This window comes from Varanus komodoensis, unplaced genomic scaffold (genome assembly GCF_004798865.1).
Source record: "Varanus komodoensis strain SLA01 unplaced genomic scaffold, ASM479886v1 scaffold16, whole genome shotgun sequence".
In the NCBI taxonomy this organism is placed as follows: Eukaryota; Metazoa; Chordata; class Lepidosauria; order Squamata; family Varanidae; genus Varanus; species Varanus komodoensis.
This window is the reverse complement of record NW_025335468.1, coordinates 18355667-18382761: the sequence shown is the minus strand read 5'-3', so window position 1 is coordinate 18382761 and position 27095 is coordinate 18355667. Positions and strand designations below refer to the sequence as shown.

Below are 27095 nucleotides of genomic sequence, written 5' to 3'. Positions count from 1 at the left end.
CAGACTATTATAACATCTTTTCACATGTTCAGGCCAATGTAACTGCCTCTTGTAATTGCCTCAGCCAATTCCACACAAAGTTTCTCCCTCTACTTCATTTCTTGTTTGATCTTTCCTTGTTTATGCAAGCTTGCTTTGCTCTACCATTGTGGCATTTCTATTCCAGTTGCTCCTAATTTAACTAGCATTTTTTTCCTGGTTGCACAACATTCCAAGTAAGCAAGTGTGAATTGAATAGGTCTCCATAATGATCACACATGGTTATTTTCATGCACTGTAAACTAGCAAACTTCTGTTTTCAGTGCTATACTTTGGTAGTTGGTCCTCCCATTTCCAAACCCTGCAGTATCTCAAGATGAATTTCTTTTGACAATACTGAGGTAGAAATAATGCGTAGGTAGTGCAAGCAACTCTTTTTCAATGTTTCTAGGAGGTGAAAAGTGGCTGGTGGTTTGTTTTTCCCTAAGCCCAGCCTCCACTGTGTGTGTGCATTTTTGCAGCGCTAGCTCCTCTGTCCTGCTGCTGCTTCAGTGCCATTTTTATCCCCCGCCCCCCAAAAGGCTGGTTTACCACATGATCTCAGTGAAAAAGTGCTGGTAAAAGGGAGAAACTCAGCAAACCAGATAAGAATTATGGCATAAGCTTCATGCAGGCATTCGCATGCAACACAGATTTGGTTGAAGTGGGGGAGCAGAACCTTGGTAAGGCAGGGTTCATGATTGCTGGAGCTTTGTAAGTGCAGTGCCCTTATTTATGCCTTTGCATTCAACGTGGGAAGAGCTATGATGTAAGCAGGGACACAGGTGAGTTTGGGGGTGGCTGGTGTGTGTTCACACACATTTCATACCCATTTGGGTTATATCTGTGGTTCAGATGAATGTCTTCATAGAACCGTAATCTCATCAGATCTGTATGCTTCTTATATTAAGACTTTTCACTGCTCTTACACTAAATGTGTATATGGCAGGGGTAGGGACATGATTATTCCCTTGCCTGAGGCATCCAAACTAATGGTGTCTGCTTTGCTGCTCTGCAAAATTGAGCTCATTGTTTGCTAATGTTGTGCTGCAAGAACTGTTTGCCCTCATCCAGGTCCAGCAGCATGTATTGTGTGTGACTAGTTGCAGCTGAATATAGATGCAGATGTGTATTCGGATGCACATGCAAATGTGGCTGTCAGTGTGCTTTAGGACAACCAAATGCACAATTCCATCCTGCCTCAATTTAGGCAGCTTGATCACGATGAGGACGCATCAGCATAGCCCAGCTTCCGCAACCCAGTGTCCCACCAGAAGGGGGATGGCCACATTGGAGCTGATGGGAGTTGGTCCAAAATATCTTGAGGGTATCAGATTACAGAATGCATTCCCTTGCCCACTGAATGTGTCATTAAACAGGGTGTGCTTTTTTGTGGGCTCCTGGACACAGGATGTAGTGTCCCGTGTAAGGACATCAGAAGACTCTGGTTGGATCTGGCCAACGGCCTGACTCCCTCCTGTTGCTTCACTACAGTTAGGTCCCAGGGACAGGAAGAGAGTATGCAAGGGCTGCTGCTGTGCTCCTTCGAATCACACCTCCCAGGTGAAAGAGCTGCTGCCTGTGTAACATGTGCTCAGCCTTAAGCAGTGCATAAGTAACCTTCCTGGGCCACCCAGTTTCTTCCAGTCACACAGAGCTTTCCCATTTGCACACACTCTCTGACTCCATGCCCAGCTTCTGGCCTCACTGTTTCGCTCCCTTCTCTGCCCTGGCCTAGCTGTTTTTCTTCCATTCACCTTTATTTTGCTGTTCCTCTCCACTCCAGTCCTCAAATCTTATTTCTCTCTCTTCTTTACCCTGCTGTTTCTCTTCAATTTCATTCTTTCGCTCCCCCTTTCCACTTTGTCTTGTGCTGTCTTCCTGCTTACTGAACATGAGTTGGTTTAGTTTCTTTCTTAATTGATTACATTTCTAAACTGCTCTCATTTTCATGTGTTTGAAATTGTTCTAAATTTAAAAAAAAGATTCTCAATATCTGCAAATCAATCATTTTCCCTTCTTTCTCCATTGCAGTATCTTAATTTAGTCATCTCAGTTTCCTTTTGGCTTAACTAAAGTTCTTCCTATTATAGGCTTTATTAATGTCCTTCCTATTATAGACCTCTCCATCCCAATGTAATCATGGAACAGTTGGTGTGGCTAATTTTAAAGGGTATTTTGGGGAAAGGGTACTTTGGCAGGTGTCACAAGCTGAGTTCCTTTCCTTTTCCTTTCTTCATCTTTTGCCTCCCTGAATAGCTGCTTTCCAGCCCATGTGCTTTCAACAGAAGTTAACAAACAAGCACATTTCAAACATATGAGGAATATATATTTCCCTTCAGGTTTTTAGAAGGGAAAAATAATATCTAAACTAGCCCAAAGCCTCAGATACCTTTCCTGGTAATAACAAGTGCTTATTTATTTATTTAAAACTTTTGTAGACCGTCCCCATTACCGAAGTCTCAGGACAGTTTAACAATACAAAATATAACTTACCATTCCATTGATGTATGATAAAACGGTTCCCCCCATTCCTGCAAATCCTCTGGTTAATCAGAAATGCAAATACCCAACAGAGGAGATTCACCAACAACTGTATCCTGGGTGTGCCGAACCTACTGATGTTTCATTTCTGGCAATAAACAAAGAATCCCTCCATCCCTGTGGCTTAAACTGGTGTGCAAGCAGGGTAATGTGCTGGATGAGTGTCAAAAGACAAGACAGCAGGTGGGTCAGTTGAGAAATGTGCAGCTTATCTTTAAGGGGGCTGTGCCAGAAGATGAAGGGCAGAGCCTCAGGGTGCTCCTGGATCCCTCCTTGTTGCTTGAATGGTCCTAGTGGCCTCCATGACCAGGAGCCCTTTTATTTACCTAGATATTTCCAGATGTGACCCTACCTAGTCAGAGATCCTGGTGGTAATTATCCATGCTCTGAACCTGTTTGCATTATAGTGGTGCATTGCATGAGGGACCACTTTGAAAATGGTTTGAAAACTTCACTTAGTTGATAGCAAAGCTGCTTGGTTACTAAGATTGCCCAATATGGGATCATATGGCACCATACTGGGATTGCCCAATATGATCATATGGCACCATCGTTTTGTCTGCTGTATTAGTTTTCAGTGAGTCTAATTCAGAGTGTAGGCATTTTCCTTTGAAGTGTGAATAACTTCAAATCAAAGTATCTAAAGGAATATCCTCTCTTGCATATGCCTACTCAGACCTCAGAGGCCTTTCTCCAGGTGCTTCCACCAAAAAAATTTAGAGAAGTGGCTGCCAGAGAGAAGGCCTTTTCAGTCGTGAGAACGTACTTATGAAATGCTATCCCAAAAGAGGTTCTCTGGCACGTACATTGTTATCTTTGTGACATCAGGCAAAAACTGGCATTTTCAAGAGTTCTAGATTTGTATAGCTACTTTAACTTTTCCTGTGTTTTTTGTATTCTATTGTATTATTTTAAATATTATCATTATATTTATATTTTAAGTGTTTGTATTTGTAATTTGCTCAGAAAACATTGGATATTGGTGAGAATAAAAAATATGATAAATACCATCTTGCATACACGTGAATACATTTGTGCCTTACAGATTCAGAGCACTGAAGTTTCTTAATGATTCTGCCAATCCTGAATGGCATAGACTTTCTGCAGTTACAGCTAGAGATTTTTTCCAACCATGCTACCTGAGATCTTCTTAATTTGAGATGTCAGGGCCTTGATCCTGGATCCTTCTTCGAATAAGGCACGCGTTCTGTTGTTGAGGTCTGATCCTTTCCATCCCCTTGATGCTTTGTCCCTGCACAACCGACAGCATCTGGCTCACTGCAGAGGGTAAACACAGATGGTCCTTGAACTGATCTAGCAAGACACTAGTCTTATGTTCTTATCCCGAATCATCTTTCAATAATTTTTTTCAATAATATAATTCTGCCAAGAAAATCTGTGGACAATTTGCACATGAAGAAACAACGGTATTGTTGTTTCATTGCTATTACACCATCCATGCCTGCAGTGCTTTACAAATAACAATTTTGACAGGTTCCTGCTTCCAGTGGATTACAATTTAAATCTCCATTATAGTATATATTCTACCATATAGCAAAGCTTATGGTCATGGAAATGTATTTTTCAGCAAAAAAGGACAAGGTACTATAAAATAAGTGAAATAAGATTCTACAGTTGGAGTTGAAGTCTAAGATGGAAGGAAAGGTGGAAAGTATTAGGAGCTCTTACTACCATTCTGTGTTGCCTTGCTAATTCTATGTAAAGTTGAGAGTTGCATGTGTGGTGGGGAGCTTTCCATGTGCTATCTATTTCTATATTTTTAAAGAATATTTTACTAATATTACATGTATCTAAAGAGATTTGTAAATACACCTTGGGAGCCTTTCCACCTTTCAGTTAAATGATTTTCAGAAATGGTCATAACAGCTATAACATGTCACATACTCTTACTGTCCCTCTGACATGGTCACGCACATGTGCTCATGTTATTACCTTAATCCTGTTCTGATGGATGTCGGCCTTTGGTGAGGGTTCCTTTTGGCAGAGAGTGATGAAGTGAGCTCCCTGCAGCTGAACCTTTTCCGACTGATGGATGGAGCCAGAATACTCTTCCCTTTGCCATGACATTCTTTCTGAGAAGTAGGGGATACAGCCCTTGGTCACCTGGCTGACGTCAGAGGACCAAGCATGCTTGGATTCTGCTTTGCAGTCGCAGAACAACTCCATGCCTTTGAGTCCCACAGAAAATGTTAAGGATCCACCACACAGGATAAGAACATGTTGCTGCCTTGAAATTTTTTTCAGTAGAAGGTTAAGGTTATATAAAAGGAGGGAGAAGTTGATGGCCCAGGAATCGGAAAGCATCTAACCCTGTCGAATTCTCATTCCTGGTCATCATGTTACTTAGTGAGCTTTGGTAGGTTTCATATGTCATTTCTGACCCCACCTAGACTTCTGGTGGCCGTTCATAGTAACCTGAGATGGGATTGGTTCCATTGCTGATATCCCAGCCCATTAAGTGGCAGCTTTATTTGCCCTGGTTTCCTCGGGAGAAGGATTTCTGGCTCCTCTGCTCACTGAAGCAGTGAAGACTTTTTTGCCATGATGATGGCATCTCAGAGAGGGAGTTGGCTTGGCAGCCACTCTCATGATGTAGGGGATTCTTGCTGTTTGTGATCCAAACAAGACGTCACTCACTCTGCTTAAGAGTTAGTTAGACAGCAGCTAAGAGTCAGCAGAGAGAAGTGCCTTCTGTATGTCATGCAAATATTTGGCACTAAATAGAGTTTAGTTTTGTGTGGAGGCTAATGGTGATGAAAGAAAAGCTAAAGGCACGGCCACAAAGCTCATGGTTAAGTGAACAGATGTGTTTTTCTAGCTCTCTGTTGCTACAGTGGGAACACCTGAAGTGTCTCCCCCCACCCCAGTAAAGATGAGGAATTTGGTTTCTGCTCAGTCTGTGACTTTCTTGGGATGGGAGGGGAGGGCAAAAGGATGTATTTCTGTGGAGCAAATACCTACCTTTCATCAGAACATTTCTTTGACGCAGTTTTCAAACCCTCCCTCTCTCACACACACATGTGTGCACATGCATGCATGGCAACACACACACACACACTGAGAGTTAGATATGCATCTTATTTAGCAATTAGTTTGTGTTTATGTACAGCCTGAATGCCTGAAGCAAAATCTCTATTTTAGCAGAATGCCCACTAACAGAGTGTAAAATATTCTGATGTTTAGTCTAGAATTTGACTTAGCTCTGATCTTCCTCCTTACCCAATTAGCTACTCTTGAAAACAAAATGATTCAACCAATTTCCGTGCTCTTAACAAAGCAGCATAATTTCTCTGATCAGTTGGTGATTGTATATTTATCTTGGGCTTGACAGCAATATATACTAAATTTATACCCAATATATGCCCACCCCGATGTCTTGCAGATGTGTGGAGCTACCCCTTGCTGAGGTACCTCTGAGGCTCTGGGAGTTGTAGCCCAGCACATTTAAAGGACACCAGGTTGGAGGTGACTGTTGTATGGCAAAGTACTGAGCATCAAACTCTTTTCTACCATGTATCACTTCAACAGGAAACAGACACACATCTTCAGCTTTCAGGAAGAGAAGTGCTGAGGGGTCAGAGTCAGTTGCGGTCTGTGATGAAATACAGCCCAGGGTTATTCTTTCCTTGTTTGTATCATGTACAGTTGTACAATACATTCCTCATTCTCACCTCAGTTACATTGATGTAATTGTGAAATATCACCTGCAATATTAAGGTTGAACCTTGTGTGTTTTATAACATGTAACTTATTTATGAAATTGGTATCCTGCTTCCAAGCCAGAGCTCTAAATTAGCTCCTGAAGTTGCAATTGCATTCTCTAGGATCTTATTAAAAGCTTGTACTGACTGCCTGTCACCATCTGACTATATATGGAAGCTTTTCAGTGCATTTGCTAGACAGCGCCCTCATTTTTAAACTTAGATTTTAGACTTTCATTGTATGTGTGTATGGAAGTGCATATTGTTTGCAAGGAAGAGATAGCATGTATGGAATTATGGTTACCATTGGCTAATTAACATTCTGTCTGATTCTCCGTTCCTGTTTCAATGTATTTCATGCTCTGAAAGTCTACCATGGAATCAGCCTTTCTGAAGATAAACAAGTCTGGTTCAGTGTTCAATGAAAGACTGCCTGGCAACCCTATCTATATTGTCATGGGACTCCATTGAAGAAAAGTAGAATTTAAAGAAGTTCTTAGCTGTTGGCTATGTTTACTTTTCAGGATTTTTTCTGATATGGAGGTTCTGTCCCCTAGTCCTAGATGGCTTAAGCTAGTAGAACTTGCTCTGTGGTAAGAGGAAGGCTGTGCACACATGCGTATTTGATGTGTTCAAGGGCATACCTTCAGCTCCAAGAAAAAAGAAATGCTCTGGGCAGAGTCCTGGTGAGCTGTGTCTGAAACTGCAGATACATGCAAAGGACTAAGTGTTCAAACAGTCAAACTCCAGGCCAGTTTGGCTGTTTCCCTTTCTGTTGGATGGATTATGTGTAAACAGTAAAGTGGAAGGCTGCAATCCACTGCCGGTTACTGTGTCATCTTGAAATGGTGCAAGACAGTCACATTCTCAGCTGTGTTTTGACTTAAGTAAATATCCCGTTTCCACTACTACTGAACTGACACACAGCTCTGGTAAAGTGCTGTCCTCATGCTGTGGTAAGTCTTGCTGCATTTTGCTAATCAGGTAGGACTTGAACCTATTTGTTGCTTTACTGAAGGGATGGAATGTACAGCTTCATCTTTCAGCAGTATATTTCCCACAAACTATGCAAGAACTGCAGTGCTGTGTGAGGGGAAAACTTCTTTTGGAATGTTTAGTTGTAGATCATGATTTTCTGCCTGGTCCCCCACCCCCCACAAATGCCTTACAAATGATAATGAGGATTTATGACTGTCTGTAACTTGTACTTTCCAGATTTTGATAAATAATCTTAGTTTTACATAAGCTATTAATCCAGATAATGCATTTTTCCAAATTTCTAAATGATAATAGGGTCAAGTTGTAAGTCTGTATTATTGCTTAGTAAATGCCAGTTCAGTGGAAAAGTTGGACAGAGTATGGGAACTTCATGTAAGATAATTTGTGTGTTTGGAAATTAATCAACATGTAAAGGTAATACAGAAATTTAGTATGTGGCAAGTCCTTGTTTGTGATGTTGTGATTGTGTATATCTTTGAGTCATTGCATTCAGATGGTGGGGGGAGCAGTTTAAAGAGGGAAAAGTTTAATATGCTTTGCTTAGAAACTACTTTGATCAATAGCAAGCAGCACCTATTTAGCCATCAGAATAAACAAAGAGACGTGTGCAGCACATACTGCCAAACTGTTATGCTTATCCAAAAGGTAATGATATAGATGATATTCTGTAAAGCTATTGCTGCATTTTACTGATTTTCCTGAAGCTTCTGTAGTCGAAAGTCCTGCACATGACACGTATTATCTTCTCCCTTCAAAGGCAAGAGCATAAATCTGGACTTTTACTTCTTACAGTTCCATATTTATGCAAGCTGCCTTCCAATTCTATCATGCCGCTGGAATACTCTGTAATTTCCACATAACAAAGTGGGTCATATTCCACTAATGAATTGTCCAATGTAAGCATCTGCTTGAAGATTGAAATAATTGCTTTCACATGTTACCATCTGCACTGCAGCATTTTCTTTAAGCTGTACTTCAGATAATTTTTAGTTCAGTAGATTTTCTGGACCACAAGCATCATCTGGTTAAAATTAAAATAGCACCACTAAACTATAAGCTAGACTTTTACTTTTTAAAGACATCAGGCTCAGAGAGGTGGTAGGTCTCGCCCATTGCCATTTTAAGGAAATAGGAAATTTCTGCTCCGAAGCATGTAGGCGCATGTGGTGTGTTACGAAGCACAGTTAGATAGGCAGTTCAGTGGTACACGTCCATGAGCCCAGTGGTAAACTCTCTTCATAGCATTTTCCTTTTTGAACACCTTTTGAACACTTTTCCATTGTGTAACATTTCCCAAGCATGGCCAAACATTTGTTGTCTGCTTCTTTTGTGGGATTTTTCCACATACCTTCTAATGCTTTGGACTAGATCTCTACTTGCTTTCATAATCAAATGTTAGCCATATCCTAAGCATAACAGTGACATGAACTATTTTCGATTCAAGTCAAATACTTCCAATTCCTAGCTGACCATGTTTGAATTTCAGTGTAAACCTCAGAAACAGGATTTTCAGGCAGGGTTCACTTGTTAGCTCCAGACCATATGTTCAGTGCCAAGACATAATCCTGCATAAGATTAATATTTGCTAGAAAGAGAACCCTGGAGCATGTGAAGTGTATCTTTTTCCTCACCACCAAATAATTGCAACTAACATCTGCAACTGAGGGATGGTAGAAAAAGACTTCAAGAAAGGGGTTGGGTAAATTCGTGGATAGCAGGTTAGCTATTAGCCAGAGACTGTACTAGCGATGAACAAGAACAGCACAGAGCTATTTCCTGCATGGGAATAACTCGCAGGTGCATTCAGCTGGAGGGCCTGCCTTGGAGCATGGAGAAGGGAACGGGCCATTTTATTTAAGGGTGGGAATTATACATGGGCTTGGGGTGAAAGTGTTCGATTCTCTGGGCGAAAGCGTAAGAAAGGTTCAGCTGCGAGGCTGTTTGTTCATCTGTTCCCACTTGATGTGGATTGAGCAGTGACTGTAGAGTTGGACCTCTAGGTAGAGAAGTGGGTATATATCTACTTGATAGGAGGTGCAGGTAAAAACTGGCTGCCAAGATAAACTCACCATAAAAAATTGTGCAGGAGAGCACCACTTTGGAAGTGCATGTGGAGATGACAGTAATCCTGGTTAATAACTGACTGGGCTACTTGTACTTTGGAGAGCTATTTTTAGTTGTCTTTACATTCTTTGTTTCTTGATGCCTTCTGCCAATAATTGGCTGAGAATGAAGGGAAGGGGGCACCTTTATGTGGAGCTAATGGGACAGGGAAAGAAATAGTGGTGAAAGGTAGTGCCAGAAAAGGTAGTTATATAGCTTCAGGGTATTTCTCCCTCCTGTTCTCTTGACTGTTGTGCTAGTAGTTCATCAAACCTTAAAGTATTGCTGTTCAAATGTCAGTTCAGTAAATGAGGAATCGTGCCACCCAGGTTTTGATTCCAGGGTGCTTCCAGATGAACAGCTTCTAGCACTACCAGTCTTAAAAGACTCTCTGTGGAGCTAGTTTGTTGTTCCTGCCTTAACAGATAACAGCCTGAAAAAAGACAGATGCTGTCATAGGAGAACACGGGAGGGCTACAAATAGAACATACCGTCATCTGGACCCCTGTGAATGAGGCTGCGTGACTGCACAATAAAAGCTTAGTCTGGAAGCAGCCTTAGAAGAGGAGCCAATTTGGCATGTATTACTAGATTTGGTTGGACAAAACTGGTTTTAACCTGTCTTGGTTGTATGCACCAGGCGTCTTGGTACAGCAGCAGTTCCCATCAATGGCTAATAATCATGATAGCTATATGCTATAGCTATAATTATATGCGACAATCAGAGGGAGTATATTTCTGAATACTGGTTACTGAGGAATAGTGGCAGATGGTTGTTGCCTTCATGTGGTGCTTGCAGTCTTTCTGTACAGATCTGCTTGGCCACCGTGGGAAGCAGGATGCTGAACTAGATAGATGTTTGGTCTGATCTAGCAGGACTTTAAAAAAATGTTAAAACCTATTTTATGGCAGAAAGAAAACCTACTTTTCACCACTATGCTATGCACACAGTCCTGTCAAGGTGAACTTTTACATAAAGTTCAGGTATATAGATGGTTCAGCTGTTTGCCTTACACTGGTTTGGTTTACATATCATGCTGATAACCCACTGTTCATTTAAAACATAGTTTGTCATCCTACTCAGTTTGTTTGGCAGATGATCAAACATCATTTGTTTTCTGAGTCCTTAGGTTGTTTGTTTTGTTCTTCCTTCATGTGATCCTTCCTGTATTTCAAAATACCTTTTGGTTGCTGTAGAGTGTCTAGTTTTTATTACCTTTTTTTCTACTGTAGCATATTGGGACAACCTGGGTTCAAAGATAAGAACAACCCATACTTTCAACAACCCAGAGCTCACAACCCAACAACAAACCATGGAATCCATTTCTGCATTGTTTGTGATCACAAGTCATGGATTGTTAGTGTGATCACATCACACATTCCGGCAACCCAAAATTTAATAACTTGGACCATGGTTTAGCATTATCAACAAACCAGGCCACTGTGGGTAAGATTACTGGTATGTGCTCTGACTTGGATGCTGTTTGAGTGCAGATTACTTTTTCCAGGAAGCAATGATTGCCACCATTGTGTATTTTTTCACTGTTAATGTTGCTCAAAAGTATCAACTTTATCTGGAAAGGACAGCTACAGAAATCTATTGACAACAACAATGAAACCCCAAACCCCTCATTGAAATGGACATGGAAGAAGGTGCTGCTGGCCACCAAGGGCACTTGTGAAACAAGTGACAGCCTGGGGTCAAGGAGCACTCCCAAGCTAAGAACCTAGTCCTTTAAGAGGAGTGCAGACCCATCCAGGACAGGTTGAAAATTTCCCAGTTAGATGGACAGACTGCCTACCAACAGCACCTCTGTCTTGTCCGGATTGAGCTTCATCTTGTTGGCCGTCATCCAGGCCATTACTGAGCCCAGGCACCAGTTTAGACCAGTCACTGCCTCTCCTGGATTGGATAAGAACAAGAGGTAGAGCTGAGTGTGATCCGCATTTCGGTGACACTTCAGCCCAAACCTCCAGATGACCCTTCCCAGCAGTTTCCTGTAGGTGGTAAAAAGCGTGGGGGACAGAATGGACTCCTGTGGGACTCTGTGGCACAAGTGCCAATGGCACATAGCAAAAGTCCAGCTCCACCATCTGGAGACAGTCAGCCAGGTGGGAGCAAAACCACCGCAAAACAGTGCCACCAACTCGGCCAACCTCTTCAAAGGGATCCCACGGTCGATGGTATCAAAAACTGCTGAGAGGTCCAGGAGAATCTTCAGGGTCACACTCCCCCTGTCCCTCACCAGGCAAAGGTCATCCCACTGGGCAACCAAGGTAATTCCAAAACCAGGCCTGAGGCCCGATTGAAATGGATCTAGAAAAATCATTTCCTTCAAAAATGCTTGGATCTGCCCAGCTACAATCCTGTTGAAATGGGTCAGACCCAATCTTCTACAAGGAAAGAAAAAATTGTTAGGATTTTGCAGCTACACGAGAGATACAGTTTACATGGGTCTGCTATCTTAAATAAACAAATAAAATACCTGCAACGGGGAGCAAGTCAGCAACCCTTTTTCCCAGACAACTTTCCTGCTCAGAAGCTCCCTTCCCAACTGTTTTTATCAGCCATAATTACTGGAGGATGGGGGAGAGAATATTTATGTATTTTGCCTGTGGGTGGAAAAGAAACTTGGATAAGAATTTAATTAGAAAAAATTCTTCCTTCCCCTTAATGTTTTGGCTTCCAGCTTTGGGATACAATTGTGTGCAGCATGTACTTTAAAACTATGTAACTTAACATGTAAGCATGTTTAAGAAACAGAGCTGTAAAACTCTTCATTACAGTTTTAAAATATGTTTTCAAGTCTTTTCAACTTTTTGAAACTTTTCTCTAATAGTCACAGTGTAATTGATTTCTTATACCATCCCATCAAAACAACCCTCTTCTATATTCTAGAGAAAATTTGAAAATGTTTTCTTTTGCTGTTTTTGCTCTGCCTAATATTTGGACTTACTTAAATATAAGTTGCTAAACATGGGCTAGGGGTTGAGCCAGGTCCTTAGCTGTAAATAACTTTCTCTTTACAGGAGCTGCTAAGTCGGACACTGCTGGAAACTCAGAAACTGGATCTAATGGCAGAAGTTTCAAACCTAAAAATTAAGCTGGTTGGAATGGAGAAGGAACAAAGCGAGTATGAGGAGAAGCAGAATAAAGCTGAGGTGAGCTTTGCTTGGTGAATTTTGAGCACATGAAGCTGAGCTCATAACTATTGATGTTCCATTTCCTCTTTACATCTTTAAAGGCTGGCTGTTGTTGCTTTTGCCTGTTTGTTCTTGTTTTCAGAGCAGCAGTGTGAGGGCTCAGTTTTTTAGCAGAGGCACAGTAGCTGAGAAGAAGATGCTTTAATCCCTGATCACTCTCTGCTTTTCTCCTTTAACTTACCCTTCCAGCTGCTTCCTCATAGCCAGTGCTACAGGCCCCTAGCAGCAAAGGTTTAGAGTTCTTGGGAATAAAAGTAGCTGGAGGGGCGGGGGAAATAGCAAGCAAGAGCGCTCCATCATTCTTTTCTGGAAGTTGAGTCCTCCTAGTCCTTGTTTGCAAAGGTGAACCATGGCTGGACTTTGAAGGCCATTGACAGCAGCCAAACAAGTAGTCCCACTTTGCTTTTATCCTTGAGGACATGTCACAAAACTGCGGAAGACCTCGTCCAAACAGAGCGTTCCACAGTGTTCTTTCTACCAACTGGAATTGTTCTGAAATGATGAAAGGCACAACTAAGTACTTTAGGGGATATTGTTCTTTATGTTTAAGAACTTGAAAGATGATTTCATAGTTGAGTTATCCACTCATAGTTCAAGTCTTCCAAGAGATTCTTGAGTTGTCGTGATGCATATTATTGTAAAATACTATTTGTCATCTCAAGCTCTGTGTTGCTGTTGTTCTGAAGAACAGTAAAGAAAAATATACTTTTATGGAGTAGTCCCTGTGATTTTGGTTAACTTTTTTGCAGAACAAAAACATTTACCACTTATCTCAGGTACCACATTTTTGTCCTCACTTGAATGCTCTTTTAAGACCCTTATATCCTAAATGTTGTCACTTTCTTTGCTGTATTCCATGTTATCTCCAGTTTTCCTTTTCTTTCTTCCTCTTTTACATAGTCGGTAGTGAACCTGATCAGTGACCTGCAAGAACAGATGTGTAGACTACAGCTGGAGATTAATAGTAAAATCCAGGAAAGAAAGACGCACAGTAGGAAGCCAAATATGGCAGCAGTTGGTTCTCAAGATAGCACTGAATTGGTGATAGAGATCCCTACCGAGAAGAATTGTTCTCAGTGTGATGTATGAGGAGCAAATGTTAGCCTGAGCCTGTGAATTGCCCCATTTCAACAACCAAACTAAACTCTACTAATCAGAGCTCACAGCATGATCCACTGGCATTCATTTGTGTGGCGGTTTCTAGAGAGAATGCTGTGTCTAATAATAAACCAAGAGACTTGGTTTGCTTGTCTTGGCCTTGATTTGGACAGAATAACAATGTGCCATTACTCCTGCTTGCTTTTAGAATTGTCTAGAAGTTATGTAAAACTTGCAGCTGCAGAAAGGACTGCCTAACCAGGGGTCTCCAATTTGGGGAGGGGGCAGTGAACACTTTGAAAAGCACCATTGGCACCACCAAAAAATAACTGCTGGCCAATCACAAAAATATTGGAAGCAACCCTAACTTCTATTTGTGTTTGCTAGGCACCTTACGTATATGTATGTAACTCGCTGTGGCATGCTCTCTCTCCTGCTCTCTCTTTCTTCCCTTATCTCACTTTCTCACCCACTGGCTGGCGCTCGCTCTCTCCCCCTCTCTCTTTCCCCCTCTACCCCCCAGCCCGTTCTCTCTTCATCTTCCTTGCCCCTACCCCTTGGGATCTTCTGTCTTTCATTCACTTTCTGTCTCTGGTTGCTCTTTCTCCCCAAATCCATCTTGTTTTCTCCCAGTCTCTGACTCCTTGTTCCCCCCTTCCTTCTACCCTCTCTTTGTCTTTCTTTTTCATGCTCACCCCTTTCTCATACAAGCAAATGAAGCAGATTCTCTATGCATTTGCATGGGATGCCAAAAAGTCCCTGCCAAAAATTACCTAGAGGGGGTCAAAGGCCCCTCCAAGGGTCACCCTCCACCAAGGGACCTTGATAGGTGTGCACTTTTCCCACCCTTCAGCCATTTTTGGCAGGAGATCTTTTTCAACGGGTGCAGGTGAATGGAGAAGAGGAAAAGAGTTTGATGGCAGTGACATCCATGGGTGCTGCGTTGGAGACCTCTGGCCTAAAGTGTGATGTGCCTAGTCTTAACATCAAAGATAATCTTCATCATGCTCTGCCATAATTTAGATCTATCCTGCAGCTTATTTGGTGTGATTCTGCTTTCCTAAATAGGCTTAAGTTTGTTGCGAATCATATTGCTATGCTATGTTGCATTCAGTGGGTTGAATCCAGATATAGGTAATGAGCTAGCAGAAGTGGACTTTCCTGCTCTTTCATTGTTACAGCAGCTGCTCCAGCATCCTTAGAATGCTACATGGGGCTTACTTGAGCCTGTTAAATAGAGTGATCCATAGTGTGGGGAAGGAGGGAACCCCAGAAGTCAGTCAGAGGCACCTTCTTTGCACGTTTCACAAGGCACACTTCTGAGGATTCCACATGCTGAGAAGAGCAAAAACCAGGCAGGGACATACAGGGTGAGATGATCCCGAAGATACCTAATCCCAAGCCTTCATTCCCTAACAATAACACTTTAAGCCTGGCCCTGTAGCTTATAGGCAGCCAGCTCTTTTAGCAGATATGTAATATGTTGTCAAAGAGAGGCCCTTGTCAGTAGCCTTGCAGCCGCATCCTCTGACTGCATCCTGCACCAGCTACAGCCTCCAGATCAAGCCCAAGAATGGACCTACACAGAGCACATTTCAGTTATCTAGTGAAGTTTATTACCATCCTGGCCATTGGTGAAGGATCATGGAAGTTGCAGGCCGAAACATCTGAAGGGTATTGGTTATCCACCTCCTTAGAGGCAGTTATGAATAAATTTCGGGCTACAGTCCCCTATTGAAGAAAATGAGTTTTATGTCTTACAATCATAGGCATACGATTTTTGCTTCATTTTGTTCATTCTTACGGGGGATGGGGTTGGGAGTGTATACGGAGGTCTCCATCTTGTAGTTCTTTGTTTAAACTCAACATATTTTTATTGCTTATCCTGTGAAACACTTCAGTAAGGGCTTTCTGGAATTTATAGAACAAACCTTCACTTTGTTTGATCAAAACCCACTTCACATGTTCAGGCTGAAAGCCACTTTGGTTAAGCTGATGAAGTTGCACAGAAGAGGAATGACACTGGTATGCCTAACATAAGCTCATTTCATGACTTATTACTAGCTCAGTTTGTTCAAGTCGCAGTGATGTTTTCTGAACTTTGTAGAATCACATTTTGGAACTGCACACTTTCATATTTTGCTGTTTCTTTTCCCCGCTGTAGCTCTGGCTTCCATTAAATGCTTGCCTAATATTGAGAGACTGGAATAAATTGACACAATGATTTCACAGCCCCACATATATAAAAAAGAAATAACATGATGTGATTGTAGCCTATGAGAAACAGAACTATTAATAATAGTTTTGATTTGAACTGGCAGTCTTTAGAATAGTGAAATCAAATTTCTAAGGTACAGTGAACTCCTGTTTGAAAGGAAAGGAAATAAAAGTCAGTTGCATAAGGCATCCATTTAACAGCAGTTGACTCTCCTAGTTTGGATTTTTATTTATTTTGTTGTTGTTGAACCAGTCTGAGAACTTACTGCTGAATCTGGTTTTTGCCCTGTTCTGACCTGACCAATATTCCAGATATTATTCCTCAACAATACTTCTCCATTTTATCTCAAATACTGACCAGTGAAATGTCAGTTTTTATTTTATAGACAGACTAATAGAACAAGCAGTTTTCAGCCATTAACTGTCATGGGGCAGATTAAAGTTCTCAAAGAAATAGCTACCCCTCCAGAAATAAAACCATTTGTTCATGTTGATATTTGTCCCTCACAAAACTCTTGTCCTGTTTCAGCAATGGTATGAGGAGGACATTGCAAAATGGGATAGAAATGTTCTTCCATTCAGAGTGAGAACAGAAAGTATTTCCTTAATTTTGATTCAGTTTCATGATGCCATTACCTGGATAAATCTGGTTGGCTGTGTGGTGCTTTGGTGTTATGCTAGCTGCATAGTCCATGATTGCTGCTGATGATTGCCTCCAAACTATGGTTCTTCTTTGTGATCTCTGTTCATTACATATATGGGTTCTGTGCCTGTGTAGATCCATGTTTGGAATACATCCATAGCTTAGGAATTTTCTACAAAGCCCTCTCCCACCATTTAAATAAACATGTCCCTTGAGGATTCCTGCCTAGCCCTCAGTTCTCTTTTGATTACCAATGCAGCAGCCTTACTGGGTAATTCTCTAATTGTTCCCTTTCTTTATTAAGGTATTACGGCTGCTCTTTATTTTTCTGCCATCTCATTTTTTTTCTTACTCTTACAATTTTAATTTTTGTTTATTGATTTTTTTGGTCTCTGTGGTCTCCTGAGGATCCTTTATTCCCCAGAGGATTAATATTTATTGTACATGCAGACAAAATATTTTTATTTATTTATTCAAAATATAACACATATTACATGAAGTAGTAATTACAATAAAAACCTGTACAGCCCCAATAATCACTAAGTATGCTAATCCTATTTTTCTAGCATATGATATTCTCAGAAAATTTGACCAACATTGCAAAAGCTCTGAATTTATTAATGTCCAAATCAAATGACTATTTCATATAAGTAATGAATGGCATCCAGAGTTGTTCAGATTTAAATTTCTGTCTACCCTCCCATAAAGGAACACACTCCATTAATTTCACCATTGAAATTATCTTAGAAATCCATTCTTCTTTAGAAGGAGTAATACATAGTCTCTGTTTGGCAGCAATAACTAATTTAACACCAGTAAAAAGTTTTCCCATCAAGCTCACTTTTTAACATTTTTTCATATACCCAAGTAAAACACACATAGAATTCAAAGCAATGTGATAATCATACAACTCGTATGAGTGATAACTTTTCCCAGAAATGTCTAATCCTTTTACAAAAGATTGAACAAGTCTGCTCTATTTTCCCCACATTTCCAGCAAGCATTGCTAGCACTGGAACTTGCCAATTTTTGTGGTGTCATATACCAACAGTATAGTAGTTTTAAAATTTTAGGACTATTCTAGAAGATGTAGTTCTACTGGTCTAAAGAGATTTCTATCTTTAACATCGTATCCCATTTTAACTTAACATAATTTCCTCTATCATCTAATATGTGATAGATATTAACTAACAATTTCTTTGATTTATATCCTTGGCTGATTACAAATACAGTTAACTCCATAGCCACTTTTCCATCTGTCGTATATTTAAACAAGAAATTGAAATCTGTAACTGATACTGTAATCATAAGGATTATAGTCTTCCCTTTTTAGTTCACTCCTAGTTCAGAAGAGGCATTTGATTGCCATCTTTAATCACATCTCCAAATATCATAATTTTATGCCTAGAACATTCTACTGTATTACCAACTAGCTGGAACTCAGTATTATGTAGGAGAGATTGCAGTAGAGAAATTTTAGAAGAAAGTAGATCCTAATTTTTCCCAAACTTGCAAAACATCTGTTATAGTAGAGTTGGGTTTAAAGAAGTCCTGAATAGCCTTGGAGTGCCTCTTTTATGCCCAAGGTAACTATTGCAAAGAGATTTTAGAGCAAGCTTATTCCAGATATGAGCAGGTAAACCAACTGTATCATCTGACCACAGGGCTAATATTTTTAAACTTGATGATGCATAATAATAAACAATATTTGAACAATTTGGAATAATTTAGAATAATTTACTAAAGAGTTTTGCAGGGTTGCAACAGAAAACATTGACTTTTTAATATTCCATAGAAATGTAATTATTAGTTTATTGCTCTGATTTAATGTAGCCATTGGTACTAATACGGGAACATTTTCAAATATAAATGCAAATCTAGGTATAATAGCCATCTTTATTACTGCTAAACATCCTAACCACGACACCACTGTTAGATCATTTTTTAATGTCTTCCTCAATTGGTGACAAAAATGGAATATAATTACCTTGGAAAAGTTCATCATTGGATGGGATAATATGCACCCCAAAGTGTTTAAAAGGTACATTTGTCCACTGCATATTAATTTTATCATTTCTGTCATTCTTCGCTTTATCTGATATATTAATTCCAAATATTTCTGTTTTATGATTGATTATTTTATAGCTTGAAATGTCACTACCTGAAGCTATGCCCTGCAACAACTTTTCAATAAATGTTTCAGGATTATTAACTGTTACTAACATACCATCTGCATACAAATTGACTTTATATGCATACCTTTCCACCTCAATTCCAAAAATCATCTCATCCAATCTAATTGATGTTGCCAAAGGATCTATACATATAGCCAATAATAAAACTGATAATGGGCATCCCTGCTTTACACCACATTTTAAGTTATAAATTTATAATTTATAAATTCTGAGCTTTGTCCGTTAAGAGTTATTTTGGCTCTAAGGTTTGCATAAATTGCTCTTATGGGTTTTAGAAAGTTGTCACCAAATGTAATGCTTCTAAAGTTTGAAATAAAACTTCCATTCAACCCTATCAAATGCTTTCTCTGTATCTAAAGATATTAATGCTCCATTTAAGTTATCATGAGAAATATTTATCAAATCTATCATTCTTCTTGTGTTACCTCATATAGATTGACCACAAATAAAGCCAGTTTAATCTTTGCCAATGTAATCTAATATAAAGTTATTTAACATTTTAACCTTCAACATGCCAAAAATCTAATAATCATTATTCAATAAAGATAGGGGGCAATATAATGCTGGCACTGAAAGTTCCTTCTGTGATTTGCTAATTAACACTATCCTGGCACCATTTCAAAATTTAGGCATCATTACCATTTTTTAAACATTCATTAAATAATTCTGTTAAATATACTGTCAAGATACATGAAAATACTTTTTTTTTCAAAATTCTGCTGGTAATCAGTCCAATCCAGGTGATTTTCTATATTTTTGAGCTGTGCAAAAGCTTGCATAGCCAAAGATGCATTTAAAAGTTCTCTGCTAAAAAGATAATTTTGGAAGGTTAAGTTTGAACTTTATCTCTTTGGGAATTTCTAATATAAATCTTTGTAAAACGTAAAACTTTTTATCATCTCATCATTATTTTGTGTAAATCTCTGAAGTATATATATATATATGGGATATTACTCTCTTAAACTGTTCTTCTTCTAGCTTAAAATATAATAACTTACCACTTTATTAGCCTTTTCAAAATACGTTTTGTGAAGCTGAGAAATCTCTCAACTTCAAAAATTAACACTCACGGTGTGCTCGAAAGAGATGACTTCTACTATGATTGCCCTTGATTTTCTACAGCTATCTTGCCAGATTTTCTCCAACTATTTTGGAGGAAAGAAGCCACAAGCTTATGGCAAGACATACCCAGTCAAAGAGGTCTAAATGCCAAAACATAAGTTGCATGCTTTTGGCAAGGGATGCTGTGTTTAAGTGTTTCTATGCCGGTGCTAGAAGCCTCCAAGCCAGAATAGGATGGCTGAAGTATCTGGTTTTAGAGAAAAAAACAGATAAAGTTGGCATTACAGACCTGGTGGAATGGCGAGAACCAATGTAGATACAGTCATCTCTAGGTATGAACTCTATAGCAGTGGCAAGGAAGGGGCATTCTGGGTACATCGGAGTGCCACAGAGTCTAGCAAAATGGACTCTTTACTTTTGGTCATCTAAAGGATACAGACTCCTCAAAGAGATGCACTGTGGGTGACAATACTTGGGTTCAAAACTAATTTAGTTCTAGGAATATGCTATTATCCTCCAGACCAGAATGGTCAGAGTGATCTTGAGATGAATGAAATCAGAGAGACCTCAGAAAAAGGCAGTGTTGCCATCATGACGGACAAAGCTGCAAGGTGACTGACATCAAGGTTAAATTTCTTGGTGTTCTAAATGACTGTGCATAGAACACTTGGTGATGGAACTGATTGAGGGTAGGCAATCATGGATTTAATCATTGGCAGAGCCTTCCAGGGCATAGCACGTGTAAATGTTGTTGAACCAATCGGAAACAGTGACTGCAGTGCCACTGGGCTTAATATACATTTAGGTGGAAGATTGCTAAAGACACAGTCATATATGTCATCCAAAGGGGAAGCATCTTTAAAATGAGTGAACCGGTTAAAAAAAGGAATTGAAAGAGGGAGTCAGAAGGGTTAAATCCCTTCTAGATGCTTGGAGATTACTCAAAACCACAATAATAGGCACTCTGAGAGTATGTAAACCACACGTTTGGACAGGAAGCACCTAGCCCAAGAGATCACCAGCATGGTCAATGAGCAGCAGCAAGAAAGCTATTAGAGTTTAGAAGGCTCCCTTCAGAAAATGAAAGCCTTGCTCAAATGAGGAAGTAAAGCTTTCTGAGAGCAGAGGAGCAACCAACAAATGACCTACATATGGAATGGGAGGGTGGGGGAAGATTCCTGCAGAAAACTCCTTGGCTATAGAATTTTCCTAGATGAAGGTCTGCACAGGCACAGAGTCTGTATGTGTGAATACATAAATAACCACTCAAAGAACTACCGTTACTGATAAGCAACCTGTCTGTGCTTATTGCTCTTTCAGTAAAAGAGAATTTACTGTAATAGCCCACTAGATCAAGATAATTCTTATAGAAGGTTGGTCTTGGATATCTTTACTTTATGGAGATTCTGTTCCCTGTATAGTGTCACCAGTGTTTCCATTATCAAAAGTAAAATACATTGTCTTTTTTCTCACTGCAGAATTTGTTACAGGAATTGAAGCACCTCAAGATTAAGGTTGAAGAGCTGGAAAATGAAAGGACACAGTATGAATGGAAATTGAAAGCAACTAAGGTAAGCAACACCATTTCACACTTTGTGCAGAGACAGTCTTGTTTTTCCAGAGAGTGTGCAGTAAGGACAGAGGTGCAACCATTACTTCAAAATTACTGTAAACCTAACAAGAGAGGGGAAGGGTTGAGCTCAATGCATTTTGAATGCAGTTGCTTCTCAGAGACTCTGCTCTCTTGAACCACAAATTCCAACTTCATGTCTGTATACTGTTTCTGCTTTGAATACAGATTAATATTTGGTGTTGGTCTTTAAAATATGTGCTTCTTGCTACTCACAAGGTTCACTGTAGCTCCAGAGCATCTATAAAAGTATCTGGTCCATATCCTAGCATGTCTGTCTGACCTGTCTCCAACAGGTCTGAGCTTCAAAGCAAAAGCCATCCCAGTAGTTCTAGCAATTAGAGCAGGGATGAAACAGCATCATAGGAACCTGTCTTGTTAGACTGCGTGTCCATCTGCCCCAGTAATATCCACACTGACTGGGAGTAACTTTGCAGGGCTTCTAACAGCAGCCTCTCCCAGAGTTACCTGGAGATGCGAGTGACTGACCGCAAAACCTTCTACTACGAGCCTTTCTCTGCTCACAGGACGGAAGCAAGAACTGTGCTTCACCTTTGGAATAGTAATTTATCTCTCCTCTTATGTTTCATCCAAATAGTAACACCTTAAATATTTAGATGCATAATCAGATCTTTCTGTACAAACCACAGTGAGGCTCTGAATTTGATAAGCAAAGCTAAACCTAGCCCTGCATGGTGGTTTTAAGTAGACAAGCAGATATCTCACATGTTCCCCCAGAACAGCTAATAGGAGTATGAGAGGAACTGCTGTTTTGATCAGATTTAACCTGGGTCTTGGGGACAAGGGGGAGATCTGGTCTTGACTCTCCTACACTGTGTAATATTCAGTCCAGCACAGAGAATCCTGCAGCACCACAGTGGAATTGAACCTAAGGCTGCAGTTGCCATCCGATTACAACCAAGTTGCTCTTCACAACCAGTCTACACAAAAGCAGAATTATTCCCATCAATTTTTACATTTTCTTTTCTGGGAAGAATGCTCTGCCTTCATACCATGAGATAAATTATAGTTGTCCCACAAGTTCAACATTCATCAGCTAATTTGCTAAATTTGGGATGCTTTTCTGCCAAGAAGGAAGATTCTGCATATATCTCTGAATGGAAAGAGAAGCTTTGCATTTCTAGTTTTTTATGGTGCAAAAAAAAAGTATGGGGGTGGTTTTATATGTATGCCTTAAAGAAAAATGTCCATAGTAGTTCTTTGTGTTACTTTTCCCCCCAGGAGATGGAGATGAAAATAAATGTATTAATCTGTTATTTCAGGCTGAGATAGCACAGCTTCAGGAGCAACTAGCTCTTAAAGACTCAGAAATCGAAAGGTTACAGAGTCAAATCTTGAGGACAGCAACAAGTAACGAAATTGCAGAAAGAGGTAACAACACAGGGATGGAGAAATAATAAGAGTTGTTTTTCAGAATTTATTTCTTTGAGAGTCAGATGTGGCTTGTTAAATGTAGAAATGCAAATAATTTGATAGAAGTAGGCATCAGTGGCAGAGATTGAATAGTAGGCTGGGGTTTTTTTCTGTTATTCAGCCAGAAATTTATTTTACAGCATTTCTGGATTTACCTGTGGCACAGTTCACCTCTGTACCGTATAGCCCTTCCCTCATGTCATCCTGCACATTTCATGACTTCACAGAGCTGCAGGGTTTTGCTTGTAGTAAATACAGTGGTGTTGCAGTATAGACAACGCTCATACAAGATGAAAGCTAGTACACATTTACAGTGCACAACACTGATGAGCTCTTAGTAATCAAGATGAATATGCCTTGTGCATCAGGATAAATCCATGGCTGCTTCAACCAGAAATGGCCGGATTCTCCTATTGCATGGGCAGTAAAAAAATCAAACCATTTGTTTTTGCCTCCAAAAATATAAATTGTCTGTTTTAGGTGGAATTTCCTCAAAGATGTCTTGACACACAGTAGGAATTGTGTTATTTATTGTATCAACTGGAGTTTTAATACTGTTTTCAGTTATTTGTAGTGTTTATGCATGTTGGATGTAAGATGTGCATGTATTACTAGTACATACTATATCTCTAACTGTAGTTAGAAAGGTGAGCACATTTGTTTCTTGCTGAAGTCCATTGTACTATTTCAGAAAGAAGGACCACTTATTTTAAGCGCCTTAGAACAGAATAGAAAATAGAACTCACAAAATCTTACTTCCCTTATAAAAATCTTTGGTGTGGCTACATTTGGAATATTTTGTTCAGTTCTGGTCACCTTACCTAAAAGAAGGAAGTTATTTAGTTGGGAAAAGTACAGAGAAAGGCAACAAAAAGGATCAGGGGGCTTGAACAGCTCCCGTGTGAGGAACAGCAACAGCAGCTGGGACTGTTCAGCTTAGAGAAAAAGCAAGTAAGGGAAGACGTGCCAGAGGTGTCTACAGTAATGCAGGATGTGGAGAAAGTAAAGAGGGAGACTTTTTTTTCTCTCTCCTGTAACACTTGAACCTGGGGTCTTCCCGTGAAGCTGATTGGTGGGAGGTTTAGGACAGATAAATGGATACTTCACAAGCTTATAGTTAAACTATGGTGTACACTGCCATTGCAAGTGGTGATGGCCACCATCTTGGATGGCTTTAAAAGGGGATTGGTCAGATTCATGAGGGAAGAGGCTGTCAGTGGCTCCTAGCCTTGCTGACTACGTGCTACTTCCTTTACCAGGCACTTGAGCAGGTGGAGGTCTTGTACTCATCCTGCTTGGGGAATTCTGTGGGCAGCTGGTTTGCCACTGGTGTATGGAGTGCTGGATCAGATGGACCTTTGGCCTGATGCAGCAGAGCCTTTCTTATGTTCTTACTTTCTTAACACACATCTTAATGAGTCCGCCCTACTGATCTCAGTGGAGCTAAACTTCAGGCAAACATGCTTAGGGTTACCTTGCAAGGTCCCAGCCCCATACACTTATGTGGGAGTAAGCCCTTTACATTCAGTAGATCTTGCTTCTAAGTACATCTCCATTTGACTGTGCTGCAAATAAGGCAAAGATGGACTTAACACAGTTTTATTGTGTAGAGAAAATTAGTAATTAATCCCTTGTCAACTTCTAAGGGCTGCCAGAAATCATGGTAATGTCAAGGTGTACCTCTTATTCTTGAATGCATATTACAATGAAATTGCATATAGTGTGTAACCTTTTTTTTCCTGCGTACCTTATTTGACTTTCTCCATTTCCTATCGTAGAGGAAGTTTATAGGCGAAGGCTAAAAGAAAAACGTAAGCCTTAAGATTTCACTTTGTTATCTTTCACACACAAATTATAGCTGAAGTGCACCTTTACAGCAATAATCATTCAATGTGCTCTCTATTTGGCTGCTGAATCATAACACAGAGAATGAATATCTCACTGCTTACAGCAAACAGACAGCTATTAAAATGGCTCTCCAATTTATTTTCTCAGACAGACCCCCAAAAAAAATAATCTCAGGTTTGCGTAAGTTAATCAAAATGGGCTTTTCAATAGGCCCTGTCAAGGTCGGGTCACTCCAAACACAAGCCAAGTATGCAAAAGGATAAATTGATTGAGGACATGCTGTTCTCCTTTTGTGGTTTTGTAAAAAGAGTTTACTATACAATATGACTTGACACTTTAAATATGTCTTAGAGTAAAACACGCACACTCTCCCTTAGTATACCCGCACACACACACCCACACTCACTTTCTCTCTCTCTCTTACCTTTTTATGGAGAAGTTTGCTTAAAAATAAGAAAACCTTGACACAATTCTTTTTAAAAAAATATTATGCTGGTAATGAAAACTTAAAATCCAAAGCCCAAAAACATACTATGTGGTGCTTTTGCTCCTTTAATCCTGTCTGGTTGCTTGTGTCTTACTGGCTCTTTCCTGTTGCTTTGTGTTTTCGACGTGGCTGACTCTGTCCATGCCATATCTATGTCACAATGTTAGCACCTGCCAAAGTGTGATTAAAATACATAATCTACTAATTGTTCAACTTCTACTATTAGCTTTTACAGTATTTTTGTAAATTAATTGGAATTGATAAACCTACTTCTGCTTCTCAAAAAATCTCCTAAAACTGATCCCCTTCCCTTTATCTACTAATAATTTTTACAGCAATAATTCTTTCCTCATTCTTTCCTTGTGTGTCACATTGCCATCTTTGCAAGTGAATAAAATGAGTCATTTTTCATTGGAAAATGAAAAGGCTAGAGTTTGTAAAAAGAGTCTGAGCAGAATGCTGCGACAAGAACTACAATTGAATTAGCACTGTAGAAAGCTATCTGATTCTGATATAAAAAATGTGAGGTTGATAATTAAAAGTTAAATTTTGTGTTTTGTAGATAGTGGGGCATAAGGCAGTCAAGAAGTAAGCCCAGAAGTTGTCCTTCACAAAAACAAAAAAGAACCTGTCTGGCAGGTTTGCTTTAGTTGAATACTAGAGCCAACATCCAGTGTTGACTATGTGGGGAATTTAAAGGAACTCTCCTAATATTTTAAATAGTGAGATGTGTGCAGAACTGTTCTTTGTCAGTAAGTGGTTGTTTGAACTTTGAAACCAGCTATCCAGGTAGGTCAGCACCTAAAGAGTTATTCTGTTAGAAAACAAAACAAAAAAAAACAGTTTTTGCAATCCATTCTAGAATAGATAGAGAGGAGGGATTGTGTGTGTGTATGTGTTTGTGTGAGTACTTACACACAATCGCAGCACACACCAAGATTTGTTTGGTTGGTTTTAATTAAATATTCAGAATAATTCATAGTACTGCTCTAAATACTGATTGCATGAATGTTTTGAAACTGTTCTTCACTTCAGGAAAATGAGCTGTTGTATGGCTCATTTAAAGCAGTGTTTCATGTTTGATTCCATTGTTCATGCCATACCTATGTATCAAGCACTTGGTTTGGGATGAAGGCCGGGGCATAGACCTTAAGGAAGGGGAGTCTCCTTCCATACAAACCTGCTTGCCTGTGGAGGTCACCCTTGTAGACCCTCCTGCAGGTACCTCTCCTTCCAAGCTTGGGTGGCCACTGCAAGCAAAGGGGCCTTCTCAGCTGTGCTGTGACTGGAATGTCTTCCCCAGGGATGCTCACCAGTCCTATAACAATTCTGAGCAGAGTTCTTTCCTTCTGCTTTTATTTTTTCAACTGAATTTGGTTGGAGTAGATCTCATCTGTGTGCTAAATTCCACCTGTTCTTGGTGGTGGTCCCAACCCCTCCTCCCTGATGCAGCTGCCTGTATCCCTTAGCGCAGTGCCGGGGGAAATGCCTGGTTTGCAACATGGGGAGACAGAACTCACCAAAATAAATGCCCAGAGGGGCTTGCACAGATATCAGCTCATTTGATGTATGTTTGATATCTATGGAGGCGTGGCCCTGGTCAGTTGAATTTTTTTGCTGAAGATGCCCAAAGAACTCTTCTATACAGTCTGACAAATTCATGATACTGTATACCGTATTTGCCAATAACAATTTATGAGATTTTTTCCATCCTAACTTCCAAAACTTTGTTCTAGATCAAGAAGTACAACATTTGAAAGTAGGAATGGAATCGTTATTAGCTGCAAATGAAGAAAAGGTGAGAAAACAGATAAGGACAATTCAATTTTAGTTTTGATGGTAATGATAAGAATAGTTCAGATACTGAACTTCCAATTGCATTTGCCCATCA

General features: G+C 39.9%; 1 protein-coding gene across 13 annotated transcripts in view; it reads left to right on the top strand.

Annotated features, from left to right (window-relative positions):
• PPFIBP2 (PPFIA binding protein 2) overlaps positions 1-27095 on the top strand; it is a 129342-nt gene that overhangs the window by 72672 nt on the left and 29575 nt on the right. For 10 of the 13 annotated variants that reach the window (XM_044425577.1, XM_044425580.1, XM_044425576.1 and 7 more), the window contains 6 exons: positions 12417-12548; positions 13491-13673; positions 21284-21376; positions 22719-22827; positions 24648-24680; positions 26941-27002. In XM_044425577.1, the coding sequence (XP_044281512.1) occupies positions 12417-12548; positions 13491-13673; positions 21284-21376; positions 22719-22827; positions 24648-24680; positions 26941-27002 (612 nt within the window). The remainder of the gene's footprint in view (positions 1-12416; positions 12549-13490; positions 13674-21283; positions 21377-22718; positions 22828-24647; positions 24681-26940; positions 27003-27095) is intronic. The other 3 variants (XM_044425581.1, XM_044425575.1, XM_044425584.1) reach the window with 3 other exon arrangements.